Source organism: Vulpes vulpes, chromosome 4 (genome assembly GCF_048418805.1).
Source record: "Vulpes vulpes isolate BD-2025 chromosome 4, VulVul3, whole genome shotgun sequence".
Lineage (NCBI taxonomy): Eukaryota > Metazoa > Chordata > Mammalia > Carnivora > Canidae > Vulpes > Vulpes vulpes.
This window is the reverse complement of record NC_132783.1, coordinates 116895504-116919629: the sequence shown is the minus strand read 5'-3', so window position 1 is coordinate 116919629 and position 24126 is coordinate 116895504. Positions and strand designations below refer to the sequence as shown.

The window sequence follows — 24126 nt, the reverse complement described above, 5'->3', positions numbered from 1 at the left end:
AGTGCTCAGGGGGTTTCAGTTTGCCAAGTGCCTTTATAACCATTATTTCATTTGATTTCACCACAGTGCTCGAATGATGGTCATTAGGAAAAATAATGAGATGAATCAAGCTTTAATTCCCTTAAAGCAGCAACCATTGGGTCAAAGGTTTTTGGGGCCCATTAGCCCACCATGCAGCCTTGGACAAATCTGCAAGGGGGAGGATGTAGACAGAACGTGTGTTCTCTGTGATTTCCTTTGACCTCACTCTTCAAGGATCATTGAGTTTCTAGCAGCCGTTCCTCCCAGTCTGGACGCTCTGGGCCAGGCACACCCCCCCAACCCCCTCCCACCCCGCTTTCCAAGCCTGCCCATCCCAGGAGATAAAGCTAAGTGGCAGAGGAGCCAGTTTCCTGGGGTTAATAAACAGGCTGTTTATAGCCAGGAGCAGTCACGGGGCAGGAACAGGCAGGCTAGGAGGTCATGCTCCTTCTGAACATTGAGATTTCTCATAAACATCCCCTGTCAGCCTCCTGGGATGCAAGGACAACTCTGGGCCCATTGCCCTTGCCTGGCAGAGTGCCAGGGCCCCCACACCTGACTTCCTTCTCCTTTCTCCCCACCATGGCTCTCCTCCTCTTTCTTTTCTCCTCTCCTATCCCCTTCCATCACCCCTCTTCCATAATGGAGAGAGGACCCATTTCCACATTAGCCACATTTAATAACTTTGGGCAGGTAATTCATCCCTCTGAGTCTCAGTTTCCTCCCTTGTAAAATGGGGGTAATAATGGGGCCCTCCTCCAAGAATATCTGAGAAGGTGCCTTGCACTGTGTTTAGCACAGACAATGGGTATAAAAAAAGGTTTGCCTTTCCCTTTCCCCATCCACCTCATCTCTTCTCCTTAATCCTGGTCCCCACCCATGTGGTTTTACATTCTAGTTGGGAGAATGGGATAGATTTTAGATAGGTAGATAAATAAATGAATGAGGTCACTTAAAGTTGTGAAAAGGTAATAAAAGAATAACGAAACAGTGATCTGGGGAAGGAGGCTGCTTCTGTCTGCTGTCCTTGGGATAAAGTCCAAGGTCATTGCCAAAGCGCATCTCCATCTGCCTTTGTTTACCCCTCCAGTCTTCCCTCTCATCCCTTTTCACTTTGTGCTCTCTGCTTTAGCCATGAAGAGCACAGAGTATCAAAGCTGGAAGAGGCCAGTCAGCCTTTGATCCAGTGGTTCCTTGGGCCCCAAACACTCTCCCCTGTGTTGCACCATGAAGGAGACCTCCTACTCCTTCTCAGATTACTAGTTACTTCCACCTGGAAGCTGGCCCTGTGGCCACTGAGCTAGTTAGGTTTCCCTCTCTGTGCTATGACTTTTCCCCGGGAGAGTAGCCATCACCCAGCACAGCCTAGGTTTATAGTCACCTCTCTACCAGCCTCTGAGCCTCTTGAGGGCCAGAATCACTCCTCATTCACGGTGAATCCCCAAATCCTCAGCAGTTGGGACAGTGCCTAGCACCTGGTAAATGCTAAATAAAGACCTGTTGTTTACTAATATGCCTATGGAATACTTGGTTTAGTTTAAGAGCTAAGTGATATGAGGAAAAGGCACCGACAAGGCATGACTCTGGAGACAAAGAATGAATTGGAAGGGGAAAAAAATCTGTTCTTGTTGAAGTTCATGTTTTAGTGTCTTTCTGCTCCAACACTATTGGCACTCCCCCAAAAGGCTTACTGAGCAAGCAGAGCAGAAAGCATTGACCCCACTTATCACTTCCCAGAGGAGGATCATGCCCCTGAGGGGTGAATCTGTTTTGGCTGAAGTTATGCAGGCAGGTGGTGGTAGAGCGCATCTGGGTAGAAGTTTAGGGCTCCAGAGATGAATGCCCAACCAACCTCCTCATCTTTCAGGGCATTTGGATGGGCATGGTGATATGCAGACTCTGAACTCAGTGTCCTAGCTCATTTCAAATCAAAATAGCCATTGGAGAGTGATAAAAGCCATGAAGGAGGAAACAGTATGATTTATCCACAGTCCACCCTAACCCTATAACCCAACTCAGATTCTCCGGGGCACCACCCCATTTGTCCTCATGGACTCCTCCCCCAGGTCCAGTTCATGAGAAGCTACACCCTTATAGACTGACCAGGATGGGCAAAACCCTCGAATTCTAATTTCCTCATGTCTGAATTGGAGAGACTGCAAGGTTCAGAGAGAAGGGACTGGTCTACGGCACGTACTAAAATAGGATCAGGACTCCAGACTATCATATCACTCCAAAACCTTCTCAAGTAGACTTCACAAGCCCCTTTGACATGAACCTTCTGAGTTGGGGAAAGGGTAGGAATGACAAGGACCTGACCTGACCATTTGTAAGCTGTGGTCCTGTTGGGAAAAGAGAGAAAGGGAGGGGCACTGATAAGCTACCGACCCCATCTTGTTGTTCTGCTCTAGAGTTTACTAGTTTCTTTTAGTCCTCATTGGTTTTGTGCGTTGTTAGTTAACCCACAGGAAGTAGGATGTGGGTTGTTCACTGTTAAGTGATTGTTTATGAAGGGTGTTACTGCTTCTCCAGCACTACCATCTCCCAGCCCAACAATAACCTAGAAAGGAGGGAGGTCGGTGGAGTGAGGCTAGCACAGACATAGGTAGGGCTCCCTTATTAAGAAATGGGAAAAAGAGTTTGGGGTTCTAGTAATACATAAGGGTATCAAAAAGAATGGAAGGGACCTTTCTCACTGAAAGTGTGGAACTGCATATAGCCTAGATTTGATTCTTATGGTGCCTATATTTGCTGTGAGACCTGAAATCACTCAGCCTCTCAGAGCCTTAGCTCTCAGATGGGAGGGTTGAATGAGATAGTCTCTAGGGGCTCTTCCCCTTTTTATAAGTCCTCCCACTTATAAGGCTTTGGAGCAAGTAAGAGTCATTAACTTCATGTCAGGTAAGCTCAACAAACCTGGTATTGTCCCAGGCCAGGTCCTGGTGGAAGTTTAATTGGGATATCTGCAGAAAAGAGTAAACATAGTAGGATTGCTATGCTTCGAAAGATTTGCTTGTATAGTTGGCCCTTGGTTGGCATTTGGAAACTTCAGTTTCAGGAGAATTCCCACCGTTCCCAGAACTGATAAGAGTGGGTCACTATGCCCAAACTGTTGATAAAAACAATGTGGTTCATGCTGAACACCTGCTATCCTTCTGGGAGTCTGGAGTTTTGGTACATGCTAAACAGAGGATGCCTACATGGCTATCCCCTGGTAAAAGCCCTGGGCACTGGGTCTCTGATGAGCCTCACTGGCAGACAACATTTTACATGAGTTGTCACAGTTCATTGCTAGAGGAACTAAGCACATCCTGTGTGATTCAACTGGGAGAGGACTCTTGGAAACTCGTTCCTGGTTTCCTCCAGACTTTGTCCCATGCACCTATTCCATTTGCTGTCTTGGCTTTGCGAGCTTTCACTGTAATAAGTCATAGCATGAGTATGACTATATGCTGTGTTTTGTGGATCCTCCTTGTTTTGTGGAATCACTGAACCTGGAGGTGGTCTTGGGGACCTTAAACAGAAGATGAGCTGAGATTTCACAACCATAATCCTTTACCAATCTCTTATGATTCTATAGTTTAAACTAGTGCTGTCTAGTAGAAATATAACATCAGTTGCATATGTAATTTTAAATTTTCTAGCAGTCACATTTTAAAATGTAAAAAGAAACAAATGAAATTAATTTCAATAATATATTTTGGAGACATGTGGGTGGCTCAGTAGGTTGAGCATCTGACTCTTGATTTTGGCTTGGGTCTTGATCTCAGGGTCATAGGATCAATCCTCATGTCAGGCTCTGTGCTCAGCATGGAGTCCACTGTCCCTCTCCCTCTGTTCCTTTCCCCGCTCACCGACTCTCTCTCCCTTCCTTTCTCTCTCTCTTTCTAGTTCTAAAATAAATAACTAAAATCTTTTTTTTTTAAAAAAGAATCTATTTTCTTTAACCCACTATATAAAATATTAAAATTCCAACATGTAAGGATATAAGCATTTATTGGGATATTTTACATTCTCTTTTTTCTTTTGAAGTCTTCAAAAACCAGTGTGCATTTTACACTGGTGGCACAACTCAATTTGGGCTAGCTACATTCCAAGTGCTCACTAACCACACCTGGCTGGTAGCTGCCATGTTGGACAACATAGGCTTAGAGATCTGGAGACAGAATATCTGGACCAGAATTCTATCATCTACCAACTGCATGACTTTAAACAAAGTTACTTAACCTCTTTATGTATTAGTTTCTTCAACTGCAATTGGAGATAGTGATGTTAGCTACTTCATGAGGTTGCATGGATTTTTCAGAAAGTTAATAAATTTAAAGCAATACCTGGTACATATAGGATGTTGAGTGAACACTGGCTATTACTCTTACTATCCAACAGTTTTGCCCTTGAGATCAATTAATCCAACTCCTCATTCCATAGATGAGGAAACTAAGGCCCAGAGTTTGAAATGCCCCAGTTTCAAAAGTAGAGGCTCTAACTTCCTCTCCTCTTTATGGACTCCCTGTCTCCTGGCTGACTCTGAGATTGGATCAGCCAATTATTCGGGAAACCAGCAGCAACAGGTCACACCTGGGTTCTGCAATCCCTTCTTGATTGCAAAACAGGGCCACTGTTTGAAATTGGCACCAAGGTGATGGGGGTTGGGCCTCCCTTCTGCTGCCCCCATCTGGACCATCAGTTGGGCTGGCTGACCCCATCAAATCCAGCGTTTACTCAGCAGTGATAGGGCTGGTTTCCATTGTTCTGGCTTTTCTTCAGCTCTTCTTGTTTATCAACCCAAAGACACAAAGCATAGCACTTTTAAAAAACCTTCTTTAAGTCACCTGTAGTCATCCCTACCTAACCACCAAACAGGTAAGTAGTAAGCTCCCTGTCTATCTCCAAAAAAGATGGTGAAGAGGCACTGGGTGCCTCCTTGTCTGGGACTCTGTAGTGTACATTCTCAGGCTGGAAGCAAAACTGGCTTCTGATTCCTCTACAGCGTCTGTCTCCACACTTCCTTTCCTGAAATTCAGTGCAAATCATTTACTCTCCTGTGATGAGCTCACTTAGCTTCACTCACATGTCTCAAATCTTACTACCAGCTCAAATCTGACCAGTTTTATGGGCTTATACTCTTAGCACCTCCTGACCTGAAGCTCCACTTATTCTATATGCTAAGTAGTGTTTTATTTGACATTTATTTAGTATTTACTGAGCCTCTACTATGTATTAAGCCCTGTGCAAAGTTTTTGAAACGAAGCCTCTGTGGACCTTGCAACTTCGTGTAGCAAGTAAACAAGAAATGATGATAAAGGACAACAAAGGGTTGATACAGAAAGTATCAAACATTCTAGGAACAATACTAAAGCAAGGGGACCTAAACAGAAGTGGAGATGTGAAACTTGGTAGGAGAGAACCAGTCAAGGAGAGAATGTAGAGTGTTCCAGGCAGAGGGAACAGTGGAGACAAAACCTGGAGGTAAGAGAGAATGGCATGTTGGAAGAACCAAAATAGGGCCCAGTACAGCTGGGATAGAATAAGAGGAGTGTGGCTGGAATTTGAGGACATTGTCTAAAGCACTAAGGAATTTGGACTTCAACCTGAGGCCAAGAGGAAACAGCCTGGCAGAGAATAACATCTTTCAAAACATAGGGTTCTGGGAACGAATCAACTAAATGAGCTCAAAAGGTGGGCAGTGAAAAGACTGAGGCATGCTATTTCTACGTTTGTCTTCGTGCTCTTGGTGTGAAGGCTCAGCCCTCCTTCGGAAGAGGCGAGTGGGTGGCCCTCAGCACCCAACATGTGCCCCTGGACCCCAGCCCACTTTCTGTGAAGCCACTACTTCTGAGCTTCTGGCAGCACATACTTTCCTTAGACCCTTGGACCTGCAGAGCCACAGAGACCATCACTGAGAGACTGCCAAAGACTCTTAGAAAAGAGTTGGAACAGTTGGAACAGTTGGACCAGTTGAGGCCCAGAGAAGTAAAGTAACTTGTGTGTGGCCCCACAGCAAGCCTCAGGCCCTCTGATTCCTTATTATTTCCCCCAAAGAAACTGAACACCAGGCCTGGGACTAGGATGAGGCAAGTCAGGCACATAGGGTACAAAATTTAAGGAGGCACTCACTCTCAAGTGCCAGCTGTGCACTTGCAAAACCCTAGGTGCCCCCCTGGCCTCATCTGGATACACCCAGAGGACAGAGATTGTAACTTTCAGAAAATTCTCTGATGTCTCTCATGGTGTTTACATGATGCTAGGCACATATTTCGAGAGTCACTAGCTGCCTACTGATGATAACGAACAATGGATTGCTGACAAACTGATAGGTGTACTGATATTTGTATCTTTGGGTAAATATGACCCTCAAAAGACAACAGAACAAAATGAAGGCTGGCTGAGACTGGAGTCTAGAGATCTTGATTCTGGTCCCCACTCTGCAACTGATTTACTATTGGAACTCAGGCAGATTGTTCTTCGTCTCAAGGCCTCAGTGAAATGAGGTGGTTGGATAACATTTATTAATTATTATTAAGCACATACTCTGTGTCAGCTGCTATTCTAATGCTTCTGCGCTTTAACCCATTCGAAGACTTTCTGGGTTTCAAGATCCCCTTCCCTTCAACAGGCTGTGGTTTGAAGTAAGAAAGGCTTTATGGAGAATGTGGGACTTGGGACCCAATTTGGAACTTCCAAATTCCCATGGGGACAATATGGTCAATCAGAGTAAAGGCATGCTAGCTAGCTATCTCAAGGCACTTCTCCGCCAGAAGACAGAATCATCTGCCTCAGAATCACCTTTGGAACATACCTGAAGGCTGAGCTGCAACCTTTGCTCCCTGAGATTCTAATACAGTGATTCTGGAATGGGGTCTGGGAATCTATTAAAAGCTTCTGAGGTGACTGGTAGTTGGGCAGATTTGGGAAGCACTGATCCCAACACATTCCCCTATCTATGAATAGGATCATACCAAGACAGCCCAGACCTACAGCTGCCTACCTCATCCATAGTATTTCCAAGTAGAGAAATGAATTCTTTGATTGATTAATTTAACAAATATTATGCACTTGTGCTCTAGGCCCTGTGCTAGGTAGTGATTATGGTCCCTACTCTCAAAGAACTTCTGTTCTAGGTCACTTATTTTAGAAGCAAGTCATCTAGCCAGAACCAGAAGAGCTTCAGTTTATCAACGAATCCCATCATCACACAGTCAGAGAAAACAAGGCCCAGAGGGGGAAAGTAACACATTCCAGACTATGCAGTGAGGAGATGTATTTTCTTTTTTTCTCTTCTTTTCTTTTCTTTTCTTTTCTTTTCTTTTCTTTTCTTTTCTTTCTTTCTTTCTTTCTTTCTTTCTTTCTTTTTTTTAGATGTATTTTCTGCTCCTAGATCAGCTAAGGTCTCTCACTGTTCTTCCCAGGAAAGGGCTGCATTCAAAATCCATGGGCACCGAATCTTTACTCTTATTATTATTATTTAGGATTTTATTTATTTATTTGAGAGAGAGAGAGAGAGAGAGAATCCAAAGCATACTCCTCCCTGAGCTCTGAGGCTGATGTGGGGCTTGATCCCACTACCGAAGATCATGACCTGAGCCGAAACCAAGAGTGGGGTGCTCAACCGACTGAGCCACTCAGGCGCCCCCCACTCTTTGCTTCTCCCTGCTAAAGCTGCACGGAGCAAGCCCTCCTAGGAGTCTCATCTCAGATCTTGCTGTCCTTTTTAATCCTCGACATCCCTTCAACTGGAATGGAGGAAGGAGGAAAGAGGGAACATCTCAGGGTGTTTTAAAACCTAGGAGTAAGCAATATTTTCTAGGATTGAGCCTTCCTTCCATCAGTTCTTCGGTGATATTTAAAGCCCTGTGCCCCGGCTGCGCTGGGAGGACATTGCGCCTGCCTCCTCCCGCACTTTAGAGCCTAAAGAAGAGGGGGCCGCCTCCTGGGTTGACGGGGACCTACTCCCAATTCTGCCCAGACATGCTTATGTCACTGTCGCCCCGAGCCTAGGGAGGAGGAGGGCAAGCTGTGCCCGCCCCTGAGATGCCAGCCGCCCTGCGATTGGCTACAGGGACCCCGGCCCGGCCGCGGATTGGTCATCGCTGAGGGCTTGAAAGGCGGCTGAGAGCGCCGGGCCCCTCAGACGGCGGTGGCCCGGGATCAGCCCGCGGCCCCGGGAGCCCGAGACGCGCCCCTGCCCGCCATGGCCAGGCTGTTGCGGGCGTCCTGCCTTCTCTCCCTGCTCCTGGCTGGCTTCGTGCCGCCCAGCCGGGGGCAGGAGAAGTCCAAGGTGAGTGAGCCTGGGGGGTGGGGGCCCGGCGGGAAGATCAGGGCCCCCAGGGGGCCGTCCCTCGGTGACCCGGAGCCCCTTCCTCCCGGGCTCCCCTCCAGAAGGGCGACACCTGGCGCGAGGACCCTCCCTCCGGGCCCCCCTCTCCGCCCCTGGGACCCCTCCCCGGAGCGCCCCTATCTTCGCAGTTGCATCTCTGGGAGATCTGGGTGCCCCGGGTGGGCAGAATGAACAGGGAGGGGGTCACTCTCGCCGCACTGACCCCGTCTGCCCCGCGGCTACTCCAGGGTCGCCTTGCTGCGTGCATGCCAGGACGGTCCCCAGCTACTCCCCTCCAGGCGGCCCGAAGGGGGCGGGGGCTCAGAAAAAGGCCTGGACGCGGCGCCTGGGGCTGGCTGCGCAGATTCCCCGGGGAGACTGCCGGGCCAGGAGACAGGGAAGGAGCTGGGTGGTCCCCCGTCTTGATAAATTGCAAGGAGGGCTCTTCTAGCCCAAGAATTAACGCAGGTGGAAATGACCACTTGGATTCCAGGGCGCTGGTAGGAGCAGCGGAGATCTGTGACAGAGGGTACTCTGGGTTGGCAGTGCACAACACCCAGGGCCTTGGCTAGATCCTCAATCCTTTCTGGGCCTCAGTGTGTCCATTTGTGGAGAGAGGGGGTGGGGGGGCTGGCCGGGTGAGACAGACAGCCCCCCCCCCCCCCCCCCCCGCAAGGAAGTTGATGGCTTCAGGGGGAATTCTTGGAGAAGCTGTAAAATCCACATGCTGTTCTTTCAAGGGCTGTTCTGGGGCAGCCTCACTACCCCCCACCCACTGCCTGTAGTGGCCTGAGCAAACCTGGTAGTTGGGGAAAGTTGGGGACTGTGAGCTCAATAGGAGAGGCAGAAATTTCCTGAGACTCCATCTATCCCCAGCAGGGTGGGGATGCTGAGGCCAGGAGTGGGGTGACCCAGCAAGCTTATCTCCTAGGATAGTACATGCCAAAGTAGGCCACGTAGACCTCTCTTCTTCCCCAGGGTGGGAGGCAGAAGCCAGGCATCGGTATAGAGAGATTTCCAAAGAGAGATTTCCACCCTCCCAACACTTGTAACATTCACACAGACACACAGACACACACACTCCCTACATGCTTGTGTAAGCTCAAGAGGAGCTTTGAGCTTCTGGGGCTCTACAACCTTCTAGGTCTTTATTTGAAAATTTTAAGAGTCCATAATTGTATTTTCAAAGTTTTATCCACTGTTCAACCAGCCCATTCCAAGGGTTCCTTTCGTATGTTTCTATTCCCCGCATCTGTCCTCAGCTAAATCCTACTCAGTCTGTTTCTCTTTGGAGTAACCCTAGAAACTGGATGGCTATGAAGGTACAACTTCCACAGCCCTGTTCATTATCCCCAACTCAAAAGGTATTTTCCAGGGCAGGGATGGGACTGAGTTTCAAGACTATGGTGTGGGGTAGAGGTGGGGGTAGGCAGGCCAGCACCACGGAGTCAGCCCTTTACTCTCAGTTTGGGGAAAACCAGAGAAGAGAAGATTGGGTCTTGACTCAAGAAGGCTAGAGGTAAGAATGTGGACCCCATGAGTAGTTCATCATAGCTGTGTGTTCTTTGCTGAACTCTGGGGAGGAATAGGTGGATGCAAAGAGAACAGGATGGGTATGGTCTAGAAAAGTCTTAGGGTGAGGTATGATCCTATCAGATGCAACCAGTTAAGACTTGCTGGCTGACGACAGTCTGGGCAGGCCCATCTCTCCTCCCAAGCCCTCCAAGTCAAGATGTCATAGCTCTGGATTCTAAGACTCAACTACCTACCTTACCTCCAACTCCAGGGCCAAGGGATAGGATGGTGGGGCAGGTGAAGAATGGGATTGACAATAGGCTACAGTCCTGGATGGACGTCTGCCTCCTTGTAGTCAAAGGGAAGAACCAGATAACGAAGGAAATCCTCCTTCTCTTGCTGGTCCCCCGCCTGCCCCCCAGTCCAGCTTACAGCTCCCCAGGCAACCTGTACTTGCTGCGCAGAAGGACTCCGCAGAAGCTGGAGAGGGTAACAACTGCTGACGTGCACGGGATCCTAGTAACCGCTGGTTTCTAGGTGACTAAACGAGGCAGAGAATCATGGAACTACAGACTGACAGAGCTGAAGAGCCCTTAAGATGACACTGAATCTAAGCCCATCTGACAGGCAAGCAGCCAGAGCCCCAGACAAGGGAAAGGAGTGGTCACACAGAGCCAGAGTTGCGGCCAGGCCCAGGACTCAGGTCTCCTGCCCCCCAGGCCCAGCCTGCTTTCCCAGCATCACACAACGCAGTGGTAGATGGGAGAAGGGAAAGATTCAAGGCCAGCAGCCCAAGCCGACCAGGGTCCTGGCTGAGACCCCCTCCAACTCCCGAGCCCCCAGCACAGCCATACTGTCCAGCCACAGTGGGACTGAGGCATCTCCTCTGCCCTCCCTGCTTCGAGAGTGGGGCTCTAGCATGCATGGGTCCCGGGAGAGGGAAGGAGGCTCACAGCTCACATGAGGATGGGGCTGCGGTGCTCAGTGGTGAGTCCAAGCCATGGCTTCCACCCCTATGGACCACCCTCTGAGCCCTCTCAGTCTGAACCCACAGCTCTGGTCCCACTGGCCCCAGTAGAAAGCTCAGAGGCTCTGTCTTCATCCCTTCTCCCCGAGACACCTTGCGCAGCAGCGCAACATCATCTTTACACTGGCTGGGAACATCAAAGCCCTCCTCACAATAATGTGGGAACCTCAGGGCCCTTTACCCTCGTGGCAGACAGAATAATCGCTCTCCCCTGATGTGGGGATTTCTCTCCAAGAGGCTTTCAAGACTGTTTTGTTCTGTGCATAGATTCTCACAGCCATTTGGGGAGGCAGGTGGCATTATCCTTGCCTGTCTGAGGCTCAGAGTAAAAGTGACTCACTCACCGGGGCCAGGGCCACAGAGCCAGTACAGGCTAAAAAGCTTAGTGAGAGGAGTCCCCTTACCCCACCCCCATCCCAAAGCTGTGCCAGAAGTGGATCATCCTGTTGTTTACAAGCTTCTGTTATTTGAACAACCTCTTGGCTTTTGTTCCTTCATTTCCCAGAATTTGCCTTTGGATCGGGGTGGAGTAAAAGAGGTGGAGGGGCATGCAGGGAGGCCTTGCCTTCTGGCTATTAGACCTCAGGGCCAGTGGGGCTGTGTTTGTTGTGCCCTGGACTGTTTGTATTTTGTGGGGGAGCCAACCCAGCTACGGCCAGGGAGACACAACACAGGTTCTAGAGGAATGTTGAGCTTGGGTTTTGGACCTGCCTCCCGCACCCACTAAAAGTCACAGGGCACAGGATATCAGTCTCATGGAAAACAGGGAATTTGCATCAAAGCCAAGAGAGCTTGCAGCTTCGCCTGGCTCAGTAGGCCTCCGACATTTTCCAGACAGAGGTGGCTTTTCTACACCTTCCTGGGGCCACACCCTGCCAGCCAGATGACTCCCTTCACCCAGCTGGGCCCACGTACCTCACCTCAACAGCAAGCCTTCCAGGACTGATGCGAAGGAGAGGGTGTGGATTTGCTTCTCTAGCTCCAATCACTTATCTCTGTCTCTCCTGGTCCATAATGCACTTTTGGACTTCATTTTAGTGTCTTGCCATCTCTCAGATTACCTGATACAACGGCAGCCAACATTTTCCTTTCCCATCATGACCAGCGCTGCTGCTGATTGTGTTATTGATGCCAAGACACCCTTTCAAGAGTCTACCCGGGTTTTCGTAGCCTGTACCAGAGCTGGGATAGGCACAGAATAGAGTCTGCTGCAATGTCCTGCTGGATGCCCGTGATCCCAGTCCTCCTCCCCACCAGTAGTGAGGCTGACCAGCCATCATGGCTGAGCACAGCTGGTCCAGTTCAAGGTTCTCATCAAAGAGGAAGTTGAGGCCCAGAGAAGAGAAAGGGCTTAGCCCCAGACCACACAGGGAGTTAGTGGCAGAGCTGGACGTGGCATCTGGGTCCCCCACCTCAGAGTCCATTGTTGGCTACTTGCTCTGGAGGTTGATGGGGGGAGGGTAGCAGCTGGGCAAAGAGGAAGGCTTACCGGTCGTCCCAGGTGCACACTTACAGGGACCGTCTCACATGGGCGAGGCCCTGTTGCTCTGCCCTGGCCGTCACACTGAATCCTCCTGGCAGGCCTTCCCCTTCCTCGTGGCTCCTTCTTCCCTATTTTATAGCGACAGCCTCAGCTTTCCAGTCCTCCAGATCTGAATCACCCCTCTCCACACCACCGCTTCCTCCTTTCTGTTCAGTTCCTCCTCCACGATGCTGTTGTTCACCCACAGCATCACCTGCCTGGCTGGTGGTGGCAACGGCCACCCTGGGAGCCTCCATCCACGGGTCCAATAATGCAACCACCGGCACCAGCACGGCCTCCCCCAGGCCTGGCAAATGTTTACAAGTGGGCATGGGAGGCAGAAGTAATGGTCACAGAAAGCAATATTTCAGGTTTCCATACAGTCACTGGCTGATTAAGCACTTTCATAATCATTACCTTGCACAGGGAAGTAGACCTTTGTTCTGGTCCATTTCCGGTTCGGAGAATGGTCTTGGGCAAGTCACTCCCCCTGTTGGTATCTCACATTATCTTGAAAATAGAGATGCCCAGTTTCCCTTCCAGCTCTAACAGCTCCCTGCTGCTGGTCTTCCTCTGTTCCAGACGGACTGCCACGGGGGTGTGAGCGGCACCATCTATGAGTACGGAGCCCTAACCATCAACGGGGAGGAGTACATCCCCTTTAAGCAGTACGCTGGCAAATACATCCTCTTTGTCAACGTGGCCAGCTACTGAGGCCTGACAGGCCAATACGTTGGTAAGAGCCCACCCCTGCTTTCCTGCTTTGGGGCTGTTTCTGCCAGTTGGGCACATTTTAATCACCGAAGCTTTTTTGGTGCAAGTGGGAAGGGGTGATCGTGATCATGAGAAAACAAACCCTGTATCCCAATTCTACTGTCTTCCATATTTTGGTGAAGATGATTATATAAGCCTGAGGTCTGATCACCTTCGGACATGTTCTGCAAGATTCTTTGTTACCCTTCATCCCTGGGCCCCCCCAACTGCCCTGAAAGCAGAGGGATGGAGGAGATTGGGTGTGCCTGGAGCATCCTTTCACTGGAGTAAGAAATGGTAGCGTTATCCGGCTGAGAATCTCCCACCTTCCCGCAGCCCCATGTGCCCTAACGCTTCTCTTGGCCCCTATCTGGGAACCAGGCAGGTAGGCGGAGGTCCTGAGTACGTGTGTCAGTGGCAATCCCAGGTGTTTCACCCAGGTTTCATGATCCTGGCATCCTCACTCCTCCCTGCTGAGCCAGGGCAGAGCAAACAGCCTGAGGGAACAGGAAGATGCTGTGAGGCTGAGCACAGTCGGCTGGTGATGGTGGGGGAGTGGTGGGGCGGGGTGGAAAGCAAGGGCAATCTGACCCTGCATGTCTGCCTGGCAGTCTCAGGCAAATTCCTGAAAGTGGAAGGACAGTGGGCTGGATGGCCGAGAGGGCACTGGGTGCTCTGGTCTAGAATGCTTCTGTCTAGCCTTGGAACAGAGCAGAGTGTGTTCCTGCAAGAGATGGGCTAGGTGCTAGCACCCAGGGAACCGGGGAGGCCCTCCCATCGATTCCCAAACTGCCAGAGTATAGGGTGGGTGAGGAGCCCACCCTCCCCTCAGGAAGTCCTTGGCCTTCTGCCCAGGGATGTGTCGCTCTTGCTCTAAGACACTCAATCTTGAGAGTCCTGAAGGAGCCCTCAGCCTGCTGGCCCAGTGGTGGTGGGCAGCTGACTACTGATTTGAGGAAGGGTATTGTTCTCTTTCCTCCCCAAACCTCCAACCCAGCCAGACTGGAGCCAGGGGAATGGGACTTGTATACCCGCACTGCCACACTCACTGGGCAACTTGGCCAAGGCCCCTCCCCTGTCAGGCCTTGGTGACTTCAGCTATACGATGGGTAAGCAGGGGGAGTGGTACGGATGGGCAGGCCTCCTTGATAGGCTACCTTCCTCTCTGCTTTCTCCCTGGCCCAGAACTGAATGCACTACAGGAAGAGCTTGCGCCATTTGGTCTGGTCATTCTGGGCTTCCCCTGCAACCAATTCGGAAAACAGGAGCCAGGAGAGAACTCGGAAATCCTACCCAGCCTCAAGTGAGTGCTTGCTTGCTTGGTGTCTTGAGAAAGCTCAGCCCCCCGGTGCCCCAGCCTGGGTGCCAGGCATCTCTTGCATTGGCCCCTATACATGACGAGTACTTAGCCACCAAGAATTACGCTTCCCTTCCAGGAACCCCAGTTGCTAACATGAACAGAAGAGGGGTTGGAGACAGGGGTGACAGGGATGACTGTGTGTGAGTGCGTGGTGCGATGGTGGGGCGGGGGCGGGGGGGTGGTGTAGGCAGGGACAGAGTTACTGAGAAGGTACCAAACAGGGAAAAGCAGCTTGCTGTGCCTATGCCCACACTGTACCTATGCCCATTCGATACTTATCAGCTCCCACTGCCGGGTGTGGAATAAAATCCAGATTTCCAACACCCCCTCCCTGTTCAGTCCATTCTGGTCATTTCTGAGCCCTATGCCCATCTCCTTGGGACCCACATAAGAACTTTCCTTGTAGGTATGTCCGACCAGGTGGGGGCTTTGTCCCCAATTTCCAACTCTTTGAGAAGGGGGATGTGAATGGAGACAAAGAGCAGAAGTTCTACACATTCCTGAAGGTGAGTGGTATAGCCACCTTTGCAGGAGCCACTCGGCCCGCTGGACACCTGCCCTGGACAGAGCTGCGGCCACTACTGGCTCCAGCCCACGCAGAGGCAAGGCCTGTGCCACCCTCCCCTACTTCCAGGCCCCTGGGAGGATTTCTTGGCATCTATCATTCCAACCATAAGGCTTTGCAGACCCTAGGATCTCAGTAGCCCATTTTATCGATAAGGCCGCCCATGCAAGGCCCCAGAAGGGACAAGTAAAGGTCTTACAACCTGCTAGAACCAAAGGTGGTCCTGGGATTCCACTTTCAACTCCAAAATGGGTGTCCTTTTCTCAGTGCCAGGCTGTCCTCCTATCCCCTAGGAAGGCCTGGAGAGGGAAGGTGGGAAGGGCCCCAAGCAACATTGACACTCCTCTCATCCCTGCTGCAGAACTCCTGTCCACCCACCTCGGAACTCCTGGGCTCACCTGGCCGCCTCTTCTGGGAACCCATGAAGGTCCATGACATCCGCTGGAACTTTGAGAAGTTCCTGGTGGGGCCAGATGGTATACCCATCATGCGCTGGTACCACCGGACCACGGTCAGCACCGTCAAGATGGACATCCTGGCCTACATGAGGCGGCAGGCGGCCCTGGCCATCAAGGGGAAGTAAATCAGGCCTGCCCTACCCCATGTCCACCACACCAGGGCTGGGGAGGGACTCCATTCAGGAAGGAATCCATTCCTCTAACCGCACCACACTCCCACCATAGACCTCCTACTATTACACAAGGCCCCAACCCAACACAAACATGCGCATATGATTGTGTCTGTATTGCTGTGCATGTGCGTGTTTGCACACATGCCTAGGTGTGTGTGACCGTGTGTGCATGAGTGTACAGCCACCTGTGTCTACCTGCATGAATACAGGAGACGTGTGCCACAGGTGTGTGCACAGCTGTTGTGCTATGGAGAGTACTAGGGAATACCTCCCCTTTCTCTCCAGTTCTCTGTTCCAATGATAACCATTCACTTTTAGCTGAGCCCAAAACCAGCTCTAGATCCAACAGTTCTGCTCTGACCTAGACCTCAACCTTGAGGCCAGCACCTCCCATTATCTCCAAATACCACCACTGAAGTGCCCAGAAGTTTCTGGGTCTACCACACTGCTCAATCTTTCTCTCCACTGTGCAACTGCTCTCCTTCCTGAAGGGCCCTCCCAAGCCCCCTACCCACCCCTTAGTGCTCCCAGAAAGCAGCCAAGGAAGACGTGAGAGCAAAGGCCATGTTTCCCGTGTCAGGAATGGCATCTCCATGAAGGAGGGGCCCGAAGCCCTCATGGGCGGACCTCCCCTGAGCCTGTCTAAAGGGCCGGCCCTTAGTGCATTCAGGCTGAGGCCCCTGGACAGGGATGCTACCCCTGCTTCTCTGGAGGATGTGCCCTTTCCCCTCACCCTGGTCCCTGGCATTAGACTCCGCCCCCCCCCCCCAATCCCCATCTGCCCAGTAAAGGCCTTTGTGCAGCACCCGAGCCTACTGCTTCCTCCATGGGGCCACTGTAGCTGGGGTGGGGAAGGGAGGGGGTGGGAGTGCGTGCTTTGGGCCCCTGCTGTTCGGTTTCTACCTAGGCCCACTCTGCTTCTCTAATTGGCATCTGGAATTTATGAAGCCAGTTCACGTCCACTCCCATTCCCTCCTGCAGTTCTCCAGGCAGCTGGGGCTGAGATGAAGTATTTCATTTGACAGGTGCAGTAACAGGCTCACAGAAGGGGCAGCCTTGCCCGGTCTCTCCTGATGTGTGGGGGGCAGGACTGGAATTTAAACCTGGGTCACCTGACTCTCAGCCCAGACCCCTTCCACTGCCCCTGGGTGCCCCAACCACGGGAAGGCTTGGAGCAGGGCCCAGGGGATATTGGCCACGAGTCCTGGCGATGCTCTCGGTGGACTAGTGGGGACAGGGCACAGAGGGACAAGGAAAGCAGCACACTCACTGGGAGGGCGCCATTAGCCAGGGCATAAAAGAACACAAGTCACAGAATACTGATCTTCAACTTGGATTTATGTCCAAGGTTCGTGCAAACAGCCGCCCAGGCATAGCCAGCCACCTTATTCTGGGCCTCTGGCACACAGGCCTCCAGCTGCGGGGCCGAGGGTCTGGTGGCTTCACGGTGGGTCCCTCAGGCCACGCGGCCAGCACGGCCTCCATCCCAGGCTGCCATAGCGCAGGCAAGGCTGCCGTGAGTGGAAGCAGAGGGCCTTGCAACAGAACACCCTGTCGTTCTCCTCTGCTTCTGGGAGCAAACCCGCTCTTCCCACAGCTCCTCAGAGGGGAAGGGTTGGCCATGGGGCAGGTCCTGCTACTACAGAGCTTGAAGCAAAAATTAAACACACACATGAGTTGAACGTGTTCCTCAGAGGGGCTGGAACCATTTCCAGGGAAGTTTTGAAAGGAAGGGGTCTCATCTGCTACCCTACTCTTGAGACTGATGTCCTTGTGATTCCACAAACATGGCAGGTCAAGGTCGGGTGAGGCAGGCTTCTCTCCACTTGGTCACAAGGTAGTGAGTTTCTCCTGGTCACACCAAAGGAGGGGCCCAAATGGAAGCCTTCTGGGTGGAGCCTCTCCAGTGTGTAAACAGTTCAGGTTGGGCTGGGGCACAGCCCAGTGGCCCGTTGGCTTCCCATCCAGCCGAGGCTCTGGCTACACAGAGAACACGGCCTCTGGATTTCCGTAATCTGGGATCAGGTAGCTCTACAGGACTAAGGTGGAGCCAAGTGACGTAATCTGGTCTCACTGAGGCCCCTCACGGTCATTTTTCGTAGACTCTAAAGAAAGAAAAATATTGAGGACTTTAAAGATGATGGAGTAAGTAGACTTTAAAGGCCTATGGAAACCAGCAAGTAACAACGGAAATCAGAGAGTTAAGTGCTGCTAAGCACCAGGCCCTAGGCTAGGACCTTAGGGACGTTTGTCATTCAATCCTTGCTTGGCCCTACAAGGCAGGCATATTAGTATCCCTTTATGGGAGAGGGAGTAAGAGCACAGAGAGATTTTTAAGAATTAGCCTCAAGTGCCAGATCTAAGAGGTATTTGAGCTGAGCCCGTCTGGCTCCAGGTCCCAGAGGGGGAGCAGTTCTGGGGGAGGGGACAACCCTGCCCACTCCCCCCTCATTACAGCAGCGTCTAAAGGGCCCCACACAACCTCCAGGGCTCTGCCGGGAGCCAGGAGAAAATGGCCAATAAGCCCAAGGCCTCCTCCCAACCACACTGCCTCCACGTTATCCTGCAGCCTCTGCTCGCACACCCCTCACCCTGTGAGGGCCCTCTAACCTCCTGGCAGAGCTGGCTCTATCTCTGCAAAGCCACAACCCTCAGAGAACCCTCTTTGTGCTGAGGGGACTCAGCTTCCCTGATGTCCCCACACACCAGCAAGGCAGTGCCTTCCGCCCCACAGAGCCTTGCAAAAAGCAGGGTCATCATTAGGGACCTGGAGTCCTCCTATGACCAGTGAACGTCTAGACCTCTGGTCCCCAGCTGTTGATGGTCAACACCATGCGTGACCTGACGGGGCTTTTCCAAATGCACATCTGATCTGTCATGCCACTCTGCTGTCATTATGTGCAAGGATTCCACATCATCTTTAGGAAAAGGCCAGTCCCCTGCCATCCGTCCACAAGTCCCTGACAGCCTGCACTCACCTACCTCCCTGACCTTGCCTCGCCCGTTTCTCCTTCCCCACCTTGTCCTTGGCTCCTCCAGTCTTCTCTGGCCTTCTGTCTTCCCTCCCTCCCACCAGGGCCTTTGTATTTTTCATTTCTCTACAAGAACATCCTCCACTGTCACCTCTTCACCCGGCTAATGCCACACTCTGAGGGTCTCAACTCCAACATCATCGCCTCCAGTCCAGGTTGGGCTCCGTTGTTAGCTGCTCTCCTTCCTTCAGGACACCTGAGTGCAACTGAAGCCCATTTGTGTCAGGTTTTTTTGGTGTGTTTTTTTTGTCATTTCTTTGTCCCCTACTTTGTAAGGGCAGGAACTTACAGGAACTTACCTGTTTCTACCATGTGGCTTCCCTAGCACCCAGCACAGAGCCTGGCATTGAAACACCACACTCAGATTAATGCACGAATGACTTCAATCCCCTCACTCTGCAGTCACCTCCTCATCCTCTCAACACTATTTTGGAACATGAGACCTCTCTTCCACAAGACCAGAAGGTAGTCACATCATCCCCAAACTGGGGCATTCCCAGTAGGAAAAAAGTTATCTCCCCCAGTGAGATAGACCAGGACTAGACCACACTCACCTGGTTCCACAGGCCTGGCTGTGGGCGAGTCCATCACTTGGGAGCTCTGATTGCGCATCCCTCCACAGGGCGGCCGCCAGGTGTATTCTGGCTGCAACAAAACTGGTGCTTAGTAGTCAACAACCAACTACACTAAAAAATTAGAGTAGCAGCTGCCACGCCAGCACAGCACTGAATGTGTGTTAATCCAGTACAAATGAATCCTTACTACAACTCAGGTTGCCATCCCCGTTTTACAGGTAAGGAAACTGAGGCTGAAGGTCCTCTAGCTAAGGAAGTGGCCAAGCTTCGGTTCTAGGTCTCTGTAACCCCAGAGCCAATGTCTGAAGCCGCACACTCTACTCCAATGTAAATCCCCAAGAAGATGTGTGTAAGGACTAGTAGGAGAAGCTAGAAGAGAGGCCAGGCAGGAGGCATGTCCCTGTCCAGGTGGGAGTGGGGATGCGGAAACAGGACCCTGGCAGAAGGTGGAGAGGATGGGACAGGTGATGGCAGCTCTTTGGAGAAAGAATAATAAGCAAATAAGAGGAGAAAGGGACAGGAGGAGAGAAGGGAAGGGGAAGACAGAAGGACAGCTTAGGAGAGAACGCATGGTGAGGGCCCGATACCTGATTACACGTGCATGTTCTAAGGAAAAGTCAAAGCAAACTCTGACCCACTGGCCTGCTTAGTGGGCACCCAAAGGGAGCCCACCTTTCTGCTCTGCCCTCTGAGCCTTTTCTGTCCTGCCCCAGGACCCTAAGCAGTTTTGGGCTAGAGAGTCCTGCTGGGCTCTGGACAGGTGCCTGCACACCTCAGTGCTGTTCCGCAAAGAGCCAAGGATGCAGTCTCAGATCCCCTCACTTGACCTTGCCCTCTAGAAGGTGTGTGGGCTGGTTTCTGTGTGTCCTGGAGTGAAGGAGGGGCACAGACTCACCAGATGGAAGAGGCGTGAGTTTGGGAGTGGGGGTGGGTGCTCCATGGCCATGGGGGGTGGGGGGTAGCGGATCTGGGACCAGTCCTCAAAGCCGTGGTGTGGCACCATAGGTGGCATGGGCGCATAGGCATAGGGGTAGGCCCCGCAGAGGTGCTCTGGGTGGGGTTCCACGTGGTAGCGCTCCGCCGAGGCCTGTAAGAGATGCTGATGTCTGGCTCTAGCCTGTGACAGGCTGCACAGGCCACCCCCAGTGACATGACACCTGTCTTATCTCTTTCTCGATTTGGAATCTTAGTTCTCTGAAGGCTGGTACGTGGGCACCAATGGCTGGTACATGGGACACAGATGGCTCATACAGGGACACAGATGGCTGGTACATGGATACAGATGGCTGGTAGAAGGGCACCGATGGCTGGTACAGGGGCACAGATGGCTGATACATGGGACACAGATGGCTGGTGCAGTGACACAGATGGCTGGTAGAGGGACACAGATGGCTGGTAGAGGGGCACAGATGGCTAGTATGGGGACACAGATGGCTGGTACAGGGACACAGATGGCTGGTACATGGGACACAGATGGCTGGGACAGGGACACATAGTTGGAATGGGGGGACAGATGGCTGGGACAGGGGCACAGACGGCTGGGACGAGGGCACAAAATATCAACAATGACAGCTAATGTGTCATGAGCGCTTGCTCTACACCAAGTACTATTTGAAATGCTCTACCTGCGTTCCTTCATTAATTAGTTGGATACCTGAGCAGACACTGACTCTCCCCTCCAGCCCTGAATAAGATAGAATGAGGTAAGTGCTGCTTCCTCCATCAAGCCTCCTCACCTTGGCTTTCCTCTTCTGCTGTTTGAGGGCTTCTTTTGTCTTCTCCTCATCTTTGAATGCTTTTAGCTGAGAGGAGGAGGGAGGGGGAGAAGACTGTTGGCATAGGTGCTCCCTGGCCAGGCCTGGACCCAGGGCGAAAGCAAGTGCACAGGGCTACCACTCCCGGCTGCCTGCCTGGCGCAGCCCCAAGGAAGGGTCTTGAGGGGGCGGGAAGGCCCCTTGGGGCAGAGCACAGCCCAGGCTGGCTGCTGCAGGTGAGGCCTGCTCACCATGGGTGGTCTGAACCCAAGTCAGGAGGGTTCACACGAGCCCTGTTGCTGTGCGTCCCTGTTAACATGCCTTAGTTCCATTCTGTGAGGGTGGTGGCTCTGACTGGAGTTCCGAGAAGGATAGGGACTCAGAAGTTTGCTGGCAGGACTGGAAGAACCAGTGAGCGTCCTGACTTCTGGTTGCATCAGGGACCCTCCAATCCACACCCCCTGCCCCATGAGGACAGGCCAAAGGGGTGCCCCTTCCTTGGTCCAGCTGTTCTCACCTGGGCATTGGACAGGGTGACCTGGGCCTGCAGCTTCTCCACCTGCTTCTTCAGCTCCTCCTTCTCCTCATTCATGCGTTCTCGATCACTGCGCTCCCTCTGGAAGTCCTCCTCAAAGATCTTCACCTGGAGGGGAACAGGGGTGGGGGTGAGGGAAGAGGGGCTCAGGCTGCTCTGGCCTCCTGCTGGTTTCACCCCATCTTCACATCACTGTGAAGAGGGGGTGGGGGAGGGGAACAAGTGTACCTCTGGCTCCCCGCCCCCATCTTCAAACAGAGTAGTTCAGTATTTTATATTCTGAGCTTCAACATAGGGCTTTATTTAAACAAGGTATCCATGACTTAAAAACAAAGCATGGGGGCATCACAAGCCGCTAACCAGTACAATCCTTTCATTCTGCTAAGGCCCCCATGAGAGGTGAGGCCAGGCCCAGAGCATGGGTGCAGGACTGGAGGTGGTCGCCCAGCTCCCAGGGCAGAGGACCTACAGAACTCTCCCAAAGCTTCGGGGGCACCCTGGCATGGAAGGTGCTGGGATGGCTCCCTGCCTCTGTGCCTGCAGTTCACATCCTGCTGCAGACCAGTGAGACACCGGCCAGGTTAGAGATGCTTTAGGGGGCTCCAAAGCATCACATCCAATAGGAACACACAGGAGAGCCCTCGCCTTTCCAATTTCCTTCCAATCCTTCTGTGCCCCTGGAGGACAAAGTCCCCATTTGTGCTAGCATGTCTTTAACATCCTTCCAGTACTTACTAATTTCCCTTCCCTTCCCTCAAAGAGGACTCAAGGTCAGCATCTTCAACAGGCAAGAGTTTCCAACTAGAGTTTAATCATCCTGTTTTTCTTTCACTGTATTTATTGCTTACAGTTATTTTCTATTTTGTGGCAAATAATTAACAGTGTTTTCCATTTCGAGTAGTGATATAAAGTTCCTTTTTAAATACATCTGTTGAAAGTAATTTATTTAAAATTTATTTTGAAAATACTAGGTAACTAATAGCGCAACTGGGGTACAGAGATGGTTAAACCAAAAAGGTGGCGGAGGAATGACTTAGGGATGCAGTGCTGGGAAGGATAAACCTATAACCGGGCAGGGGACCTGGCTGACAGCCAGAATGTGGTTTCCTAATTAGATCTTCCATGTGATTCCAAGCCCATCCTGGGCCCTCAGGAATGCTCCAGCTCCCCACTCAGTACCTCCTACCTGACCTCCTCCTCTCGGGCTCACCTGCTGTTTCAGCAATTCGTTCTGTGTGACCAGCTCCTGTTTCCTTAGGAGGCCACTACCTCCTTCTGGGCCCCCAAATGCTGGTGGAGAGGAGGGGGAGGCCTGGATGCTCAGTGCTTCCTCCAGGGCCTGAGATTGGGAAGAAAGGAGACAGGCCCATCAGGAGAACCCCTAGAAGGTAGGCCCGGTTAGAGAGGTCATCTTCAGTGACCACCCCCCTGACATTAGTGACAATAATAACTGACACCACCAGTACTATTAAGGAAATGCTACCCTATTTATTTACACTATACGCGCATCACCGCATTGGATCCTCTCCACTGTCCTATGAAGAAAAGACTATGATCATCACCCTCATCTGACAGATATGAAAAGTGAGGTTCAGAAAACCGTGATTTGTCCAAAGTGACATGGCTTATAAGCAGGCTAACCGGGGGTCTTCACATAGAAGGGACAATCCCCCCTTCCCTGAGCAAGTGCAGCTCAATTTCTAGCACCTAGACCTAGAAAGAGTATTAAAGCCCTTTGGGGAAGCTTCCATGGCCTCGACAACCACCTTGCCCTCAGATTCTTTGGCTTTTCCAAATCCAAGGCTACCAAGCCAACCTTTCCATCCCCAACTCTCCTCCGGTAGTTAGATTACACTGGAATTTAATTTTGACTTGTATAATATTTTGCCTTTCTAAGCCTGAAAATGGGCTGAGACATCACCAAATAACATTTTGAAAAAGAAAAGAAAAGCACCTCTACCCTACCATGTTCACAAAATACTTTCCTTTAGGTAAGCCATGGGATCACAGCTTCTCAAAGGTCTCTATTAACCGGTTTTCCCCTCCAGCTCAGTTAACATGTTACTTGAGAACTCTGGAACCCCGCTCAAGACTGGCCACCCTCATCACCACCTGGACTTTAGCCCCCGGGATGGCAGGGCTTCTGCTTGCCATGTATTAGCAAGCAGCAGCCCTAGTACCTCCCTGGATGGTGGGGGGATAGAGAAAACCTCCCCCAACTTGGACTTGGGCCCCTACTTAGTCTCCTTGACTTTCCCAGAAACCCAAGGAAACTCTGCTGAGCCGAGAGTAACCCCAGGATGCTGCAAGGGGAAGCTGTGGCCCTGCTCTATCCTCCTATTTTATCTGCCGATTTCTTAGATAAGAAGACTGAAGTCCAGGAACAGGGAGACTTGCCTGAGGTCACAAGCAAAGCAGATCACTTGCCTTGTTATGAGGCGCCCACACGTGTGTCTCTGTCCCCGGCTATGCCAGGGAAAGTGGGAGGGCAGTGATCCTGCCTGAGTCACTTCTCTAGG

At 51.6% G+C, this 24126-nt stretch overlaps 2 protein-coding genes across 10 annotated transcripts in view; one reads left to right on the top strand and one right to left on the bottom strand.

The window, feature by feature from the left end:
• The first annotated feature begins 7890 nt into the window (after positions 1–7890).
• GPX3 (glutathione peroxidase 3) lies at positions 7891–16516 on the top strand. The gene is made up of 5 exons (XM_026008353.2): positions 7891–8299; positions 12985–13138; positions 14341–14458; positions 14922–15021; positions 15442–16516. Exons 1-5 carry the CDS (start codon positions 8213–8215, stop codon positions 15661–15663), a joined length of 681 nt encoding a protein of 226 aa, XP_025864138.1. The 5' UTR covers positions 7891–8212; the 3' UTR covers positions 15664–16516.
• Positions 16517–17031: 515 nt separating this feature from the next.
• Positions 17032–24126, bottom strand: part of TNIP1 (TNFAIP3 interacting protein 1) — a 49714-nt gene continuing 42619 nt past the window's right edge. For 5 of the 9 annotated variants that reach the window (XM_026008344.2, XM_072756800.1, XM_072756801.1 and 2 more), the window contains 6 exons: positions 22818–22946; positions 21590–21715; positions 21055–21120; positions 20214–20405; positions 19298–19388; positions 17032–17816 (listed from right to left, as the gene is read on the bottom strand). In XM_026008344.2, coding sequence (XP_025864129.2) covers positions 17782–17816; positions 19298–19388; positions 20214–20405; positions 21055–21120; positions 21590–21715; positions 22818–22946 — 639 coding nt within the window. In that variant the 3' untranslated portion in view covers positions 17032–17781. The remainder of the gene's footprint in view (positions 17817–19297; positions 19389–20213; positions 20406–21054; positions 21121–21589; positions 21716–22817; positions 22947–24126) is intronic. The other 4 variants (XM_072756805.1, XM_072756803.1, XM_072756804.1 and 1 more) reach the window with 1 other exon arrangement.